General features: G+C 38.4%; 1 protein-coding gene across 1 annotated transcript in view; it reads right to left on the bottom strand.

Annotated features, from left to right (window-relative positions):
• Nucleotides 1-13677, bottom strand: part of LOC103973315 (uncharacterized) — a 35889-nt gene extending 22212 nt beyond the window's left edge. Inside the window, exons 1-7 of the mRNA XM_065089889.1 lie at nucleotides 13447-13677; nucleotides 13020-13353; nucleotides 10072-10261; nucleotides 9942-9991; nucleotides 6082-6174; nucleotides 5916-6004; nucleotides 5563-5641 (exon numbers count right to left, since the gene is read on the bottom strand). Of these exons, the coding sequence (XP_064945961.1) occupies nucleotides 5563-5641; nucleotides 5916-6004; nucleotides 6082-6174; nucleotides 9942-9991; nucleotides 10072-10261; nucleotides 13020-13353; nucleotides 13447-13478 (867 nt within the window). The 5' untranslated portion in view covers nucleotides 13479-13677. The remainder of the gene's footprint in view (nucleotides 1-5562; nucleotides 5642-5915; nucleotides 6005-6081; nucleotides 6175-9941; nucleotides 9992-10071; nucleotides 10262-13019; nucleotides 13354-13446) is intronic.
• Between the last annotated feature and the right edge of the window lie 6122 nt (nucleotides 13678-19799).

The raw sequence follows: 19799 nt of genomic DNA, 5'->3' as shown, positions 1-19799 counted from the left end.
GGGAGGGCTGATCCGTGGAATGGTGGGCACGAGGGCCACCATCAACTCAATGCAAAAACGAGGAGCGAAGCAACTTGGGTGTAACTTGGAGAAATACCCAAGCCGCATGAAGGGAGCCAGCATAGAAGATGGAACATGGAGCGGAGGCACGGTGCTTTCCTTGGACATAGGTCAAGGACATGAACTCTTGCACAGGCAAGAGCAGGATCATGTTGTTCCATGGGTCCTTCATTCTGACGGAGTGGACTCATCTTGCATGGTGTCAAAGACGAAGGGAGCTTCTGGGCACATGCACCTTATCTCGGAGACGCATTTGACGGAGGAACTAAGGCGACTCAACTTGCAGAGGTGAAGTTGGGTTCAGAAGGCCTTGGCACGGGGTAAGAGGATGCGGAGGCGAGTACTCTTGAAGAATATGCCACAGTGTTGCCATTCAAGTTGCCATGAAGGAAGCGGTGCGCAGCGAAGATTGTGCTGGTAGGGGCAGAGGCCCAGGATCCAGACAATGGTGCACTAATTGCAGCGAAGTCGGGGGACTTCAGGAGCTACTAGGCGACGGACTGTCCTAAAGCGGTGCTTCATCTAGGTGTGACCCAAGAGTGGGTGGATGAAGGTCGATTGCCAAAGGAGCGAACAAAATCGAAGGTGGAAGAGACCCTGCGATGTATTGGCAGAGGCCACACATGGAGGGATCACAATTCGAGTTCATCCCACAAGGATCAGAATGCAATAAAGATGTCACCAGGAGGCGACATGGTGCAGCGGATCGTGGTGGAACAGTTCGTGGCAATGCGATACACATGAATGAGTCCCGTGAGGGACTAAATTATACGGAGGTATGATCGGGAGCTACTGGAAGCTCCACTTCGGTGAACAACACGACGGCAAGAAGGGCTATGGATTCAAGGAGTGAAAGCCATGGTACCGCAGAGGCGGGTCTTCCGTGCATGCATCGAATTTTGCATCGGATAAAAGCCTTGGTCATCAGCATATGGGGGCTGTGTTCCACCAACGGAAAAGTTCGAATGCAAGTACCAGTGAGTCCCATGGGAGGGACTTGATCATGCAGAGGTATGATCGAAGCAGTTGGAGAGTTGGATTGCTTCATAGCCCATATTCGCTTAAGGGAGCCCGGTAATTCAGAGGACAAGGTCGAGTAAGCGAATGTTGCTACCAAAGAAGCTAAGGAGAACAGAATCGGTGCAATTCCTATAATGCGATGGCAGAGGCCATGCATGGGAGTTGCAGTCTGTCTTTCCATCGACCAAGGGAGCTGCTTGGAGAACACAGAGGTATTGAAGTAGGGGGTCGAAAGGAGCGAGGAAGCGACGATGAGTCCAGAGGGACTTAGCTACCCAAAATCAAGCATTAGTTAGAATGGAGGTGGACTCGGAGGAATGCCACAGATACATATCTACTGATCATGAAGAAAAGGGATGCAGATGCGAGGCGATGGATAGTAGGGTCATGGGCATGGCAGTGCCATGGTACCGCAGAGGCGAGACTTCCGTGAAAGTCATTGATCCCTTGCTCTCGTGGAGGGAGAGCGCTTGGTCGTGAAAGGGGCCGAGGAGGTGGAGCATGCAGAGGCAAACTCCAAGTACCGAGACAAGGCTGAAGGGCAGAGGCCAAGGAACTTCGTAAGACCGGTGTCAACGAGCTTCTCATCAAGATAGCCGAAAGTGAAGGACTTCGGGTCTTGCAAGAGTGCACGACCAAGGAACGAAGCAGGCAGTACGCAGTGCTGTACCTTTGCTACTCAGGGGAGTAGGCGGCAAGGTTGATGGAGAAGACGGTACAATCCTAGAGGCAACCAAATCTATTAGAGAATTACTCCAAGTTGGGGTAAAAACTTCTTGCATTCCAAAAGTTCGATGGCATTGAGAAGGTGAAGCACAATAGCTAACTCAACGCAAGGAGTGCAAACACTTCAAGTGCTTCAGAAGTGTGAGCAAAGAGCAGGCGAAGGCCAATAACCAGTTCGATGCATGGAGTACAACCTCGAGGAGGCGGGCGAAGTCAAGTAACCTTTGCCTTCTCAACCCTTAAGAGAAGGAGTGAAATCGAGTACCCCAATTCTCTTATCTATCCAGCAGAGGAGCTCTGCACAAGTTCAAAGACCCTTCGAAGATAATGGAAGACAATAGTTGTCAAATCCTCACCAACGGTGATCAGTGCTACTGAGAGTAGATTGTCCGCTTCATTTCCCAACGAAATGCCAATCGAAAGCGGAAGTGATGCGAACCTACTTGGAAGTGACAACTAAGTGAAAGAAGAGTCAATGGGCAAATTTTGTGGAGGAAGGACCCAAAACTTCAGAAGTTTTGGAATCTTTGTTTTTTTTAGTTCTTAGCAGTCTCAAAACGAAATCAAGACTCACTTCCTCCCATGGAGCATTAGGCACTGGTAATGGAGTGTACAAACTAGAATTTTGACGTCTTGGTTTTACCAAATGACACACTCGGCATTGCTTTACAAGTCTCTCCATATCTCTGAACATCTAAAGCCAATAGAAATTTGATTGAACAAGAACTAGAGTCTTGTCCCTACTGAAATGTCCTCCCAAAACACCACCATGAGCTTCAGCTAGAATTACTCGTCTCAAAAAAGAAGATGAAACACACAATATATTGGCTCGAAAATAGATCCATCAAAGATAACCTGATTTGCAATTCTGCCATATTGAGCCGAAATCCACATCATTCTCATAGATATCTTTGAATGTGTAAAGCATGAACAAAACCGAACGACACGGATATACATGAGCAGTACATCAAACACCCATTTACAGTTTTGTCCATGACAATACGACGAACTTTGTACGCGATTAGTTTCTGGTTGATTTTGTTACACGACCGTTTTGAGATTTGCAAGGTCCATCTTTGTTTTTCACGATGCCTATAAAGTGTTTGATTGTAAAATCCTAAGTTTTGGCTTCTACGGAACAGCCTTATACCTTGTAGGTCCCCATAGGATTGCATGAGGTTACGGGTAGGGAGACAAATATCGCAAGGGTGATACACAACTTAAACAAAGCATCTAAGTTTGTGACAATTATGGGACAAGCGCATTAACAAACACGACATCTAATAGAGGTAACCTAGTGGGCTGCTTGGAGGGCAGTTTGTGTGACCGTTTAAAGAATATGGGTTTGGAAACGTTGGAAATAAAGTCATCCAGAGGAGCATGCATCCAAGATTGCGTTCAAAGGGATGACCAACACATCGCACAGGGGCCACCACAAGAAGCGAGCTCGGAAGAATATACATGCACATAAAGGACGAGATGGCTTAGTTCGAGCTACAACTCAATGTGGTCAACCTAACTTCACAGTGCTCAATGTAAGCGAGAGAGCTTCTTAAAAAAATGAGACTGTGAAAATCAAAGAATGGTTGATCAACGACTAAAAGAGTTTGTGCAAGGGCTCATAGAGGCGAGGGAATTGATGACCTGAAAAGTTCGGTATTCATACAATGGCTTTATATATAGACGACGAATTGTCTGTGGCCATCCCAAGGTGATCGAAATTCGACGTAATGGACAAAGAAAATTTTATCTTTTGCATGAGGAAAGTATGCATGAAAGAAGTATGTGAAGATGAATGTTGCTCTAACGAGACAAGTTAGTTTCCAAGAGGATAAGCCCAAATTTTCGACAAATGCTTCTTGTGCAATGGACCACACACATTGAAGGAGATGCCTTTAAGAAGCATGCCTTACCAATCTCTCTTCCAAGCCGAAAGACAAGGGTCGCAAAGATAAATGCTCTATAAAGCTCGTAAGAAGCCAAAATCAATCTACAGTGAGGAGTCATCACAAGATCTCATAGGAGGTGATATATCGATGGACACGTCGTGAGATCAAGTCGGGAAGCTACTGAAGACAATGCCAAAGATGAAGGCATGCATCGAGCCGATGAGGTGAACATCGAGCTTTATGGAGGGCCGACCCACGTAACGAAGGACCATGAGGGCTATAATTATCTCACTACAAATTGAGTCTCGATATAGATACCAAGGCAAGGAGGCCCGACTCAACTTGCATAGATGAAATTGGAGTCAAAAGGCTTTGGCACAGGGCAAGACAAAGGTGGGAACTATTGAAGAATATGTTAATGTGTTATCATTCGAGTTATCGCAAAAAAGCATATCCACAAGCCATGATCAACTTTTGGTAACCACCTAATAGCTATAGTCTAAAACATGTTAAAATAACATGAGTCTAGTCTCTTAGCTAGTGACCAGATAAATTGGGAGGATAATTTAGTTGTCTGATGAATTAATCATACATTAATGTCTTTTTCTTTTTATTTGACTAGGAGATTCCAAGGCACATCTCTAGAGTGAAAAAAAAAAAAAAAACCTCAAATACGATGCATGGTAAATTAGTAGCCCTACACTTGGATGCATTGATCGCTTTCTTTCCTTTCCCAACACTTTCCTCATTATAACTTAAAGATATTGAATTGGCATTATCACTGTATCTTCGATATCTCCTTAATCCTAAAAATCTTTAATTAGCATAAATTTTCGCTTGCCAATGGAAGATCAATTAATCTATGGAAGACTAATGGCTTGAACCCTCCTGTTAAGATTTCCATACTAGAAATCCTAAGATCACAATCACCTTTGGCTTGTGCCAACATGGTTTTTGGTTGAACTTTTAAGGCATTATTTGAACCTCATTCTTGGGCCCTTATATCACATTCAGTTGCTTTCCTTTATTTATGGAAAAAAATGGGCAAGTTAAATTGCTTGGTTTAGATGATAGAATCTCTGGGATAGAGCTTGAATGGTTTTTTGTGCCCTCCATCTACCTTGATTTTGAGGTGACTTATGTCCAATTCCCATGGCCATCTAGCTCCATTCCCTGTCTTGTTGATCTGTATGATGATTTACAAAGGAGTGAAATAACAAAGTTTTTCAGAGAAACATCCTCACCAGCGTCAGTTTTCTAACTTCAAAAGGATCCTACTTACATTAGCAGTTGGGAATCCAAAAATTTGACACATTTACTGGATTGTCTTTTAGTTATTGCAATTGGATTGGGAAGGCTCTCCTGCCTTCATTATTTCTATATTTTGCCTTTTTTTCTTTTTACTTTTCTTTTGACGTTTTTTTCCTTTCCACCCTGTACTTATTTTACTAGCTTTATGAAATATGAATGTAGCTTGTAGTCTTTGTCAAAAAAAGATAAATGCACCATCCATACAACTCAACCTTACTCCTAGGGACAGCACATATTGTTGCTACCAATATAACCAGTCAAGATCCGACATATGCTATTCGAGGATTTGTCATCTAGTTACTCAGATATAGTTGACTCCCAATAATATGAACCTTATTACTAAATGATCACTAACTTGCTAATCCTGTCAATATTACAGATAAACTCAAGGATTTTCCAAAAACATAATACAAAATAGGCAAACATAAATGAAATATGGTCACTATAATATGTAAATGGCTCTCATCCAAGTCACAGAATCTTCCTTATAATCTGTAAACTGTAATCCAAGATTTCCTTTTAAAAGCTGGAAAACTTGTGTATAATAAAGCAGTACCTTCAAACAGATTGGACAGTAGTTTCCTTTCACAAACAATCTACCACAAGCATCACAACAGGTATAGCCTAAAAACCACCTGCAGATCATTGATCCATGTTAGAGTAGGAATGATGCCAATAAAACAGACTAGTTTCAGAGCTTGTGGTTCAACTTAATAGTGTATAAAATATCTCAGAAGACTACAGCATCATAATGAGGGCCATGTGGTTCAACCATGTGGCATATAGAATATATCTCAAACAACTACACCAAAATATCACAACCTTGTTGATCAACTATGTAGTGTAGAAAATAGCTCAAACAACTGCAGCAACTTAATCATGCGAAATGCAGTTTGGTATTTGAACTACCTTGTGCTAAGACCACTTCCTGAAACGGTGGACCCACAGCTGTGACATCTTGTGTGCTTTGGACACAAGTAAGGTCCACGGCTCACATTCTGCAAGTTAAATTGTTGACACAATACTTGAAATGCAGAAAACTATGCATTATCCAGAAATCAGTCATATAACACACCTTGTGTGGTGGGTGCTGACAGTAGCAATGATAAGCGCCATCGCACCTTTTACAATACATCAGTTTATTGGGATCACCAGTTCTTCGGCAGACCTGGGTAAAAGAGAATCAGGAACTGATATAACCATCAACTCAAGCACGGACGATAACAAGGAACATGACAAAAATGAGCATATGACATCAAACAAAAGACACCTAGCAGAATGGAATAAAGGCAACAGGTTTCACTATCTTAAGGTCAACACCGGATGGTTTTTCTGTTGTGTAAAGTTGGTCACAATTTTCTAAAGAACGTTTTTGAAGCAGAAGAGAATGTTAAGAACTAGAATATTGATGCTTTTCACTATCAGTTTTGCAACTAAACCACATGGTTTCAACTTTCAACACAACATACAAATAAATACTCCTATATATTGAAATAAGAACAGTTTGTTATTCTGGCATTGAATTATTTTTCTAAGATTACCTGGAGAGTCGGAACTTCATTACAAGCACTCATGAACATTATAGGCTTATGTCACCCATGGAACATCATGTTTGATTTACACACCACACAAAAGCTCAAGTTTGTTGCAGAAAAAAGTAAATCATGGTATTAATATTTTTCCAAAATTGATGTGGAATCTAGACATTCATGTTAGCATGGATAAGAGTCAAAACTAACTAAAGCAAATAAGTGGAGTTCCATTCCATGCCAAGTAGCACAGAGCCACAGACAAAGCTTGAACAATAAAGAGCAATATCATATTGCAAGTACCATAGTAACAGGATTGGCACAAGATAAGAAGTTGATTCTCTGTTCTACTGAGCTATATTATTATTATTTACTATATGTAGTCATATTTATTCACTTTTCAAGGAAAAAAAATGCATTAGTAACATAGTCAAGAGTCGAGGATATTTATCATCACTAAAATATCATCTTTATCAAACTTCTTGACCCTCATCTCTGACTGGATTTTCAAAAGCAAAGAGGGATATCAGATGACTACAGATAGATAACAGGCCTATATATTTTATCCTGAGGCCAACTGGCATTAACCTTAATGCCTGCACTGCAGGAACATAAATAATCATTCTTGATGAAGTTGGAACTGTTGTCATGGGACACTGAAGGAGACCAACAGCAGATCACTTGGAATCCATATGACCTCTAATTCTCACTAAGTATGCTGCCAGCATGACCATGTTGACATGGTATCAGCAAAGGACATGCCAACAGCACATATCATGCCCATAACCAACAGGCCCAGGACATGCTGATGATACTCGAGTGCATTTGAGCTTCTGAAAACTTCCAGTCAATGATGCTTGAAACACGATTTGGCATTTTTAAACCACCACAAGCTTACTCTTCCTCCAAAGTCAAGCTACCATTAATAATCAACATCACAACTATGCCCTTATGGCAAGTATCTTTCGCGATGCTACTTACAGCCTGCACACAACATGTCAGGTTCTTGGAGCCAGATTACGATAGCATGATTATAAGCCTAAATCCCACCAATCATGGGTTCATGAGTTAATCAATACAAACTAATTTATACTTTCTAGAAGGAAACCTTTAAAAATATATGCCATTATCCTGGAGCAGATTTATTCAAAATATAAATTTCATATTGGATTTCTTGCCCATTCATAACCCATAACTAGTAAATTACTCCTGTCCCATTGTGCAACTATTTCATTGATAAAAAGATATCACTTTCGGTGGTATCAGGCTATCAGCTATCATGTACAAGAAATAGCACGTATCATCATTGAAAATGATTAAAAATATTAATTTCTTTCCATTTTAATTGCTTCCTGAAAACAAAAGTGCATGAATATACATGCACTTTTCTAATACATAACTATTAATTAAACCACAGTTACCCTGAAACAATTTTCCCTCTTAAATGCAAATTCCTCCAAGAGCAGAAGGGCAGCCCAAGACAGTCTGCCATAACTGCCATGTCTAGGATGGGTTACTCCTACAAGCAAAAAGGCTGCTTTTGAAATTGAACCCTTGACATCCGGGTAATAAGGAAACAACTCATCATGGCATTAAGATTCACCTTCAAAGGACATAATTAATAAAAATATATTTTGCACCTGAGATGCACCTTTAATCATGGATTAGGAAGGAAATCATGGTAAAAAGTTCACATGGTGATAATTAGGTGGGTGTCGGCCACCATTTGACTCCATCATATCACAAACTTAGCTAGAATTGTCTAACTTATGAGGCACCCAAGCTGACTTCTACCCACAAGGATCAGCCTAGGTTTCCACCCCTTGCGGTCCCAAAGGATCTGCAAAAGAAGAACAGAATTAGTTGAAGAAGCAAACGACAAACACAAGGTCATCTTTGTCTGGAAGGCACACGTTACAAATAATTGAAAGTAATAAGAACTAAATTAGCCTTGAAAAGGCAGTCCCAAATCCAAACGTATTAGGGTCCCGAGTTGTCAAAGAGTTTGACGAAGTCTCACACTTCTACGAATATATCACTTATGGCCTCACGAGTTGTTGAAGCTCTCCAACTACTGTACCAAAGTCCTAATCGGCCCAGTGCCAACTGTGCAGTTCTAGAGTGCTGAGATAGCTAACGTTTTTTCCACCAACAACAATACTGAAAATCAGTAGTCGTGGCACAAGCAAAATGGGTTGTTTTGGCCAGTTTCAGTCCAGGAATGTTGACAGTCAACGGAATGTTCTGCAGACTACATTTACAGTCGAAAACAAGCAAATTACATGCAAAATGAGACTGCTCAGCTACCATATGCCTCGTTATTCACAGTTGTACACAAGAAAAAAGGTGATGACAAACAAAACACAGATTGCTCGAGTGACGAAGGTCCTGCATTGCAGGCTTGCAGTGGCTGTCCATGACAGTCTGTCAATTCAGATTAAACATAACATTTGCAATCTAGATCGCTAGAATTCAGGGGACAACAGAAGAATGCATGAATATGACATATGCTCAAATGACACCCTGGGGACTGCCAAGAACAATATATTTATGTCTGGAAATCTCTGCAATTATCTAGCCATTGCATTGCAATGGTCACTTGTAAACTAAATTTTCCACGGTCTCACTACTAAGTGCATCTGTTTTAATAGTCATCCAATGAAAAATAACTAATAGTTAGCATTCTGGGTCCAACTGAAAATTGCCAAAATTAACTTAAAATACACTTAACAAACCAAACATGAAGTCCATTGAATTCATCCAATGTTTCATACATAAGCACCTGAGACGAATAGTCGCATTATAGAGCAGACGATGGATGATATGATAAAAATTGTTCCTAAAGTAATAGGAGACAGTGTCAAACATAACTTGACAACATAACGTTTGTTGGACATTGTCAGCAGCATAGAATCAACATCAACATCTAACATGTCAAAGAATAAAAAAATATCCACCACATAGCAGATTTTGTGCATCAATAACACTATCCAAAATTCCAAATCAACTTCCATGCTATTCAGCATGTCAAGGTTGTCGCCAAATAAAGGATGCATTAAGATTAGCATTCTATAAAATCAATTATCAAATTCATCAAACAGCAGCCAAGAGAAACTGAATTACTTTTTCTAAGCAAGCTTTAGCAATCGAATTAGTTGTCTCTACCAACATTCCTGCAGTGGTAGACCTTGTTCTGTATATTTGAAGAGGAAAATAGACTAACATCTATAGACAACATAATTTCACAAGAAGTCCCTACACTATATCCCGACAAATGAAGTCTAAGTAAAAAGGTCCAAGCACGAGCACAAATGTCTCATAGAATTCTAGTAACTTCTTTGTAAAGTTCTAACTCTTTATTCAGAAAGGCATGCTGTGACCAACATAGCCCAGCAAAAGCAAGTACCTCACAGATGCGGCACGCAGGGCAAGACCACAAACTCCAATGAAATAGATCTGCAGGAAAAGACATGTTTAGTAATGAAATCTTCGGGGAAAATATTTCTATTGTGTAGCCTTGAATTGTGAGTAGAAACCTCTATGTTCAACCAATGTTTTCAAGCAACTTCTGTGGTATTTCCTGTTGCACGATTTGCACAATAGCATCTTCATAACTTTCTCACTTCCCTCAATTTCCCCAGAGAAACAAATATGGCACATGACCTTGACGGTAGAAACCCCTTGATCATCCCTAGCAAGATTGCTAGTTGCCTCTCCTAGTAACTCCTGGGATAATTCAAATTACTTTATCCACTGCTTTTCTTTACAGCAGATTAAAAGAAATACTTACTAAAACATTTTACTACAACATGAGCTATTTCATTTCCACATAGTGCAGGAGTAAGAGAATCCAAATTAATGGCTGTCCTTGTGCTGGTGAACAGGAGTACAGAGGTACATACAATATAGTCTACACACCTTTTAAAAACCATTCAGTTGGTTATACAAACACAAGAAATTAATTCTGAAACAAGGGAATGTGTGTTACACCACTAAATAGGCAATGAGACAAGATATATCCTCTAACAAAAAGTACTGAAATAATAGAGCTAAGATGGGAGCCATGTAAAGTTAAACAAATCATGAAGGAACATCAAGAATTCATAGAGATGACACAAGATCATGTCTAAAGGAAGTTGACTAAACAGCATAGCAATTGTACTTGGTGCTGTGCAATACTAAGAGGTTCAGAAGAAAAGTTCAGAAATGGACGTTCCACGATTACTAAGGTAGTGTCAGGTCACCAAGTTCTTGGAAACCAAAATTTAAATAATATCTATTATTGCGTTGCAATTCAGGCAATAACAGAACGCATTGGGTCAATACCACAAGAGAGACGACATTGTATAATTCCAAGTTTCAGAAAAATAAAGTGAGCAATAAAGTATATGTTTGGCTAGCAAAAGTGCTTGACCAGAATTCCAATCAATAAGTGACTGATTGTTCATAGATTTAATTACACCACAATAGTCTAAATTGACTCATATAAATTACAAGATCTAACACAATCAGCATAGTGCCACATGTTTGAGACAATATATTTCTAAAGCAACAACCACTGAAGCAATACTCAGATATCAACATTTAGGAGGCCTATAATATGGAGGTATAAAACAAACCCTTAAACCCCAAAAAGAAAATGGAAGCCACTTTAATTGATTTCCTTTTGCTTTCATATGTCTAAATGTTTCTCACTACTAAGTCAAATCATCAGAAATAACAGCACCTAGAACAATCAGTTGGGAATTATTTTGGTGATGTAAACAATATAGATCGCAGCAATGCAATGACAAAAGCACTTCCAAAACAATTGGTATGTGACTAAAGATCCTGACTCTCAGAAAGTCACAATCTCCTAGTTAGCAATGTTAACCTGTAAAGTTCTATTAAATTTAATATCAGCAACCACCTTTCTTTCTTACTTTAAATAAATAAAACATATTGCTAGCATCATGCCTTGAAAACCTTCAGTTTCCCAGTCATCAACACGATCATGGGGGTGATATCACTGCCATTGGAACCCATTTCCCAATAGCAAATCAAAAGTAAAGCAACAGCTTTCCCAAATTCAAAAAAGAAACCAAACAATATCATGAATCTTTCCACCCAATTTGCTAAGGTAATATCAACTCCATACCTTGACAGGTACGTAAATTAAGCAAACAACTTTCTCAAATGTGTATGACAGTAGAAGAATCTCTCAGTAATCTGTAAAGTGAATTGCCTGTGACAGTAACCAAAACAAAATTTACCTGATAGCTTAGAAGCTTAACACTTTAACTAGTTGGCAAGCGGGAAAATTTAGGCCACTTTGCAGCACATACCTATGGTACTTGTCTAAACTGGTGGATGATATAGTGGTGCACACTACGGAGAACAAAGCTCCCCCCTGTGGTAATAAATAAGTGAAATTCTGAAATGATTGGATAGGAGGCACAAACCAAGATGCCATACAGAAAGTCTGCATTTATAGGAGTCCAAATTATACCCTTTAAGCAAGAACAACCCAAATCTTTCTTACATCATACCAAGAGCAAGCTGTGCCATTAATAGTCTCACTATTGTTTGGCTCTTCTGTGATGCATACAATTAATATAGTTACACGTTGACATGTATAAAAACAATGGTTGATTTTAACTGGGCCGATAAACATTGCCTTTTCATCTGTAACATAATATGATGATAACATAGAACTATTCACCAAAAATTAGAAAAGATTTGGGTGAAAGCTAAACTGGAAGGCATGTTATTAGTATTAAAAATTGATCAAGTTATGACATCAAGTAAACAAATAAATTTCCACAGGATATGGCCATTATCTTACCAAGTCCGAGATCTTTTACTAGAATAACATATTCATGGCATTCAGCTACGAACTGACACTACAAACTCTGGCAAGAACAATTCTGATGATGAGAAAGAAGTGACACAAAATGGATCAGTAACAGTAACATCCTTTTCCCCCTTCTAAAAATCTATTTCAACCATTGTCAAGGTTTGATATAAAAAAGGTGGTGCCTAGAGCACAGAATTGGTTTGTGGTTGTTTGTTCAAACAAAAAGTTAAAATAAAATGGTTAACTAATCAACGATTTGCATAATATCACTTCCTTCATCAATGGTTAACTAGAAAAACTTGCATAAATTATCCTACATCCATCATGGAGGTGATTTAAACAACTATTGAGACTTCAATTACAATCAACAGAGATATATAGGAAACCGTACAAGATGAGAAAAAACATCTTCACCAAATTCGATATCAAAAAATTTGTATACCTGAAAGCAATAGAGAAGAAAATTAACCTTCAACTATGGGTCGAATCCAGAAACACTTAAAGTGAAGATATAGACATGAATTCTAGAATAGCAAGAATCCTGGTGAAACATTCCAAGATATTATCCCCCAAATCTACCAAGGCCAACAAGCCAACCACTAAACTCCTAAAGAAAGCCTCGTCATGAGACGCAAGAAGGGCACTCACCGCAGTACCCCCAGCCTCCAACCTCCGGACATAGTCCTCTGCCGCCAGGGAAGCAGCCAGCGCCTGTCGCTGCAGCAACGCCCGCTTCACCTCGTCGCCTACGCCGGCGCCCCTGTCGTCCACGGCCGCGGAGGGCACGGCAACGGCCGGCGACACGCGAGGCACCCATACCTGGACCGTCTCCTCCTCCTCCCTCTCGGCGGCGTCTGGCCGGACGGTCCACGGGTCACTCAAGAACTCCTCGAGCGCGTCGATCTCATCCAAGAACGCGCCCTTCCCCGCCTCCCCGCGCAGCCCCGCCGGGAATCCGAGCTCGCAGTCGCAAATCCGCCGGCTGCGGACCAAAGAAAGGGATTCGTCACCCCACAACCAAACGAGAGCGAACGAAAGGGAAGGAGAGAGGGAGAGGGGGAAGGAGAAGTATTACCAAGTGATGGGGCAAGCGATGTGGAAAGCCATTTAGATCGGATGCGATGTTGGGGTTTAAAAGGGGGAGGGGTTTCGCTCCTGTGATCGATTTGAAAAAGAATTAGAGCGAGGTGGGAATTGGGCGATAATAAAAATAATAATAAGCCCGAGGGGAAATATATGGGATTATTGCGAAGCGAGAGGGAAGGGGCGGGCGAAGTGAACCAGGGCCAAGAGAAGACAGGGAAGAGGGGCGGAGAGAAGCGATATATATATATATATATATATATATATATATATATATAACGTTACATGTATTAGGTTACATGATGTATTCGTATTCGGCTATTAGTTGCGGTGGGAATTTTAGGTGTCCACTCCTGTTACCGTCACCCTCCAGGGAGTGGGTCCAAACTAAGAAAAAAAAACCCCGCCCAATGGTGCAGAAGGAACACGATCGGTGTATTGGAGTGGGCCATTTACGAGTCGTCGATGCTCGGAGTCCATCCATGCCGTCCACTTGGCATGACGGCCAGTCATGCGAGTTTCGGATTCATTCGGGTTGTGTTTCTACGTTTCAAATTGTACCTGAATTATAGATGGATGTACTCTTGGCCCCCACAAGAAAATTTTTTTTAAATAGCGGATCAGCAGCGGGTAAAACACGAGGCATGTGTCTTTTATAAGATGCCTGAGGAAGTGCCGGGAATCCATCTTAGCCGTCCATTGGACCGATCAGCGACAGTTGTGGCCCCATTCGTGTTGCGTCATAAAGAGGAACATAGGAAATGATTGATCTCTTAAGATTTAGCTCAGTCGGAACTGCAGGTAAAGGTAGAAAAAATAGATAATTAAGTAGTTTTATTTGGTGGTTTGAAGGATACATATGTAGTATAAATTTCATTTGTTTGTAATATGGGATAATTAACATAATATTTAAGTGGGAAAAATTAAGTGGTTTCTCTCCAACTATAAACTCATTATAAATTGGAGATTTTCTAATGGTTTCACCTGTAGTATGTAAGTCGATTTTTCATTTGTATAATTCGAAAATTCCATAATAATTCTCCTTTTACTTTTGTCCTAATATTCATAAACTGATATACTCAATAATTTTAATTCATGGTAAAAAAACAAAATATTTGGTACACTTTAATTACGGTCCTTTTAATCGAATTTAAAAATATAAAAAATGCCTCTTTAAAATAAATTTGAAATTTCATAAGCAAGTTATATAAAAATTGATGGTTTTCAAATATCCAACAATTTTTCCCTCCTAATATTTGAATAAAAAAAGGATATGTCTGCCCAAATAATGTAAATTATCTACTTGGCACTTTAACCTAAACCATTGTATTATTTGATGACATGATGATTCTTCATGGATTTTGATGATATCAAATATATATTTTACGGTAATGAAAAGCAAAGCATTCGCAAGATGTGAAGTGTCCACGGCACGAACTTCTCCAAGAGAACGAGGAGTTCAAATATTACCTGTTCTAAATTTATGCTTGTGAGATCATTTAAGGTTTTGTCCTTCACAAGCACATAAGTGATGTTTATTTTCCTGCAATTATAAATGATTGTAAATATAGTTTGCGGAGATCGAGGAGTCCAAATATTACCTGCTAAAGTTTATGCTTGTGAGAGCATTTAAGGTATTGTCCTTCATAAGCACGTAAGAGATGTTTATTTACCTGCAATTATAAATGATTGTGATTGTAGTCACTGGACAAGTACAAACGTTTGCAAGAAGTTATTCATTTCCCTGAAAAAACAAATTTCTGATTTTTATTCATTTCCCTGATGTTTATTCATCTGTGCCTTGTTATCTTTTACCATATTGACCATCGACCTCGACGCTTTTACCTTAGTGCTTTCGTCCCTCGTTCCTTATTTTTTATTATTTTATCTCATTATCTTTCATTCTTTATTGTTATAACCTCTCACTATCGTTCAATCACTAAGCAGAGCAGCATGGAAAGGTATAGGTGACATCTCACTTGGTGCGTCATGCAGGAGAGAAGTGAGGGGAAGCCTTGTGTAGTGGAAATAGATACTAAGGACGATGGCAATATCTCCATTTGTATGGCAAAGGTGAAAGAAGAGCCTCATGAAGCTTGCGAGGATAACGATGAGATAGTGAGATTTTCATAGGTAGGGTGAAGGCACGTGAGAATGATGGTAAGATAGCAAAGATTATGATAGGACGTCAATGGGTAGAGTGATGGGGTCTTACTATGAGGTGGAGGCAACGAGGGATATTTACAAGATAAAAAAAATAAGAGACATTATTTGAAAAAAAAAAAAAAGAGGCATCTTAAGAGAAAAGAAAAAAATAGTTTTTTTTAAATCACCCATAGATTTAATGCTATTATTATAGTTACAAATTAAGAGATGACAACCCCTTACTTCATATAATAATTAAAATAATAATTTTATTAAAGACAATCCCTCAATTACTAATCATATTCTTATTTCTCATGATTTTTTTATTATTATTAGTTTATACAATCCATTTCATTTGTAGGTTAATCATCTATATGAGTATCGTTATCAGAACCTTAACTATGTCTTTTCCTGATCATCAAGATGATTAGGAGGAGGAGAAAAAAAAAAAAGAAAAGGGGAAGAAAAAAAAGGAGTATATAGAAGAAGTTTAAAAGGTGTTAAAATTAAATGATGACATTTCTAGAAGGTGTCTTAAGAATATTACAAATAATTAAATTAAAAATATAAATATAAATAATAAAAATCTCTCCTTTTATATCGTCAGCTATTGAATTTATAGACAGAGTACTGGAATGGGATCAACGGAGTTAAAAAAAATAATACTGCTCAAGTTGGAACGTATCATAAGTGAGATATAGTAGAGAAATGATGTAAAAAAAATAGAAAATTCCTTTTATAATGTTTGAATAAGAATGACCAGCCATTAAAGAAGATATTCCAGATCTGAAAGGTTACAACAATTATTCTTTTTTTTAATATGTTCCTTTTTAATCTGATGATTACGTGACATGCGAGACACTGTAACTCATCGGACTTTGCATATTAGCATCTTACATGATCATTTATTGGACTCCGTAGAATTAGCATCTTATATGACTCTTCATTTCGTACGTCGAGGGGTAAATTTCTTTTTCTAGGTCACGAAGCATAATAATGTTTCTCTAATACCAATATCATTATGTTTAGTTTCACGTAATTTGAGTATAAAAAATATTTTAAAATTTATAGAACACGAAAAATACCTTTGATTCTATTACCATAATAATCCTCTCTAAGAATAACTTTAAAGAATATTAATGTTAATTATAAGTTTAATATTTCTGCTAAGATAATATATTGACTATTGGGGTATATATATAAATTCAAGGAATATATTTCAGAAAATTAATTGTAGCGGGGTATATATGTAAACTTCGCCTTACAAACGCCCCGGGTTCAGGCTCTACTGTAAATATAACGAGAGCGCCAACGATCCGATTGAGGTAAAAAAGGAAGGAGGAACAACATCAAGAGAGAAGAAGGAACATCACCAAGAGTAAAGAGGAGAAGGAGAAGAGTCATGAATGCCCCAAATCTTTTCCAAGACTTCGTAGCCCAGAAGTGCCGCCACCTTCCGCCCTCGTCTATTTTGCATTCTTCTCCCTTCTTCCTAACTCCGTGAAACAACATCACTGCTTCTGTGCACCGAATGTCATGAATTATGGTTATGTACGTGCAGGAAACCAACATCGCCTGCGTCGGTAAGTTCACCACCGAAAGAGAAGACCACACCCTCGGTAACCTCCTCGAAATGAAATGCTCGTCCTCTCCATTCGATGACTCTGCTTCTGTTATTGTTCTTATGAGTGACGCGTTCCTTTGTTTCGGGATTATCACAGGCAGTTGTGTCGAGATCCGGATGTGATGTTCTCTGGATACAAGGTGCCGAGCCCTCGAGAGCTCGAGGTCGAACTCAGGGTAAGCCACTCCGCTGCGCTGCGTTAATCTCGACGATTCAAAGCACACCGATCCAGGCATATAGTTAGGCCATCAATGATCTCGACAATGAGCTAGAACATCTGAAGTCACAGTTTAAGGTCCGAGGTTCTGCCCTTTTATTTTCTTCAAGATTCTATTTCTAGGAATTCGTACTTGGATTTGTGCTATGAAAGTTGTTGATTTGGAGGAATCCTATGTTCTTGAACTTAGGAATTAGATGGTGCATTTAATGGTTTCTTGCTTCTATAAATGTTTTTGCATCTCTCTAATTGTTGATTATTTATGATATATGATTTGTTCCTTCGGGTACCGAAGATGATAACCAAGTTTGCTTAACTAATTCATGATAGAGGTGTGATAGGGCACAATTTAGTAGCACGCCCCTTCGCAACTGTCTATAGCCATATCAATGCCAACGAGGAGCTTCGAAGTCGATACAGCGGACCACATCAACATAATGCCTTCGACCATGTCAATATGAATAATACCTTTGATCACTGATTCAGAAATTTTAGAATTATATTTAATGATAACATACACTATGACATGGGTTGATGATTTATGAGGCAGTGATTTTTTCTTCTTGTTTAAAGGATAGTGTTTGACTTTATGATCTAACTTTTCACAAGCAAAATAGACTCCAATCACCCACAAACACAAACTTATTTCATAATTTAACTCGCATCTTATATAGGATTAAGTCTTTTGTGATGACTTCCCTTTTCAAATCCAGATGTCTTGACCCTCTTGTTATCATTTTCTGATTCATTTCCAATTATATTTTTATTGGTAAACTTGTCCTTGCTATTCCTGACCTTGATCTCTAGAAATTCTTTTTTGATCATTAAAATAATTTTGTACATCAAATATTTTCTCAATTTGCATCATCCATCTTTCTACCACTATTCTGCCACTAATGTATTAGGTTCACCATGCTTCTGCTACGCCATTCTAATTTAATATCCCCATGCAACCCTTTCATCCCCTATAATTAATTAGAAGTAGATGAAGTAGGAGGACCAAATATCCTCGTCACCTTAGATTCCTAAAATGTATCAAAGAAAATTTTCACCGATCACTATAGTTCACTAAACATCAGTATATTTTGCATGTCAACATATCAAATATTTCACTAATCCTCAAACTACCACCTCTGTCACACCCCCTCAAATTGATAACATTAAAATTTTTCATCACAAATCAATCCAAGATCTAAACTAATATTTGAGGACACAGAGAAACATTCAATCAAATTCACAACCATAAAACCTATGTAATTTATAATCATATATCACATCATTCGATAATTCACATTAATGAAAACTCAAGTCAACTTAACAAAACATTAACACTTATAATTCTACAAGCAAAGTAATTTATACAATCAAAACTCCAACCATTTACCACCAATCAATATCATTGTAGACTAAACTTAACATTCTGAAATTCCAAATAAGAGAGATTTTTTAACACTTTTACATGATATATCCATTCAGATTCATTGACAACATTGTCATTACATAAAGAATATGCTTATTCAACATTAACATAACAACTAACAAGACTTGCCCACAATTTTGAATAGCTCTCCATTGCCTCAGCCCAATACAAAAATCTCAGAGAGTGACAAGTTGACTTGAAAGATTGATAACAACGGAGTGAGCTAAAAACAGCTTAACAAGTGACAAAACATGTCTAGAACGAAAAAGGATAGTTTCAAATAAACAAGGTATCACAATGCAAGGCAGAATATAAGAGATTCAAGGATACCATCTCATTAGATACAAAATTATAAATGTTATTTTAATCAAAACATATTTTATTCATAACAAATAGAGCATAGAGTAATTGGAGCATATCAATAGTGTATGAGATGTTCCAGAGCATATCAATGACATATAGAATATTTCGGAGCATAACAATGGCAGATGAAACATTTCGAAGCATATCAATGGCGTAGGAAATGTTTTGGATCATATCAATAACGAATGAAACATTTCAGAGCTTATCAATAGTGTATGAAATGTTTCGGAGCATATTAATGACAAATGAAATATTTCGAAACATATCAATGGTATATGAAATATTTCAAAATGTATCAATGGTGTATGAACATTTCAGAGGCATAGGGAGCATTTCGGAATATATCAATAGCATATGAAATATTTCAGAGCATATAAACGACATTTGAACCATTTCGGAGCATATTAAAAAATAAATACGAAACAGAAGCTCAAACGTTGTATTTGATATTGCATTTATATCATTATTATCCAAAGCAAGTATAGAAAAAACATAACCAAACCTTTGAATATCATATCAAATATACAGAAGGTGCAGTGGGACCAGAGATAGAATGTGATTCATCCATTTCTGAAT

This window comes from Musa acuminata, chromosome BXJ1-11 (genome assembly GCF_036884655.1).
Source record: "Musa acuminata AAA Group cultivar baxijiao chromosome BXJ1-11, Cavendish_Baxijiao_AAA, whole genome shotgun sequence".
Classification (NCBI taxonomy): domain Eukaryota; kingdom Viridiplantae; phylum Streptophyta; class Magnoliopsida; order Zingiberales; family Musaceae; genus Musa; species Musa acuminata.
This window is presented reverse-complemented; position numbering and strand designations above follow the sequence as displayed.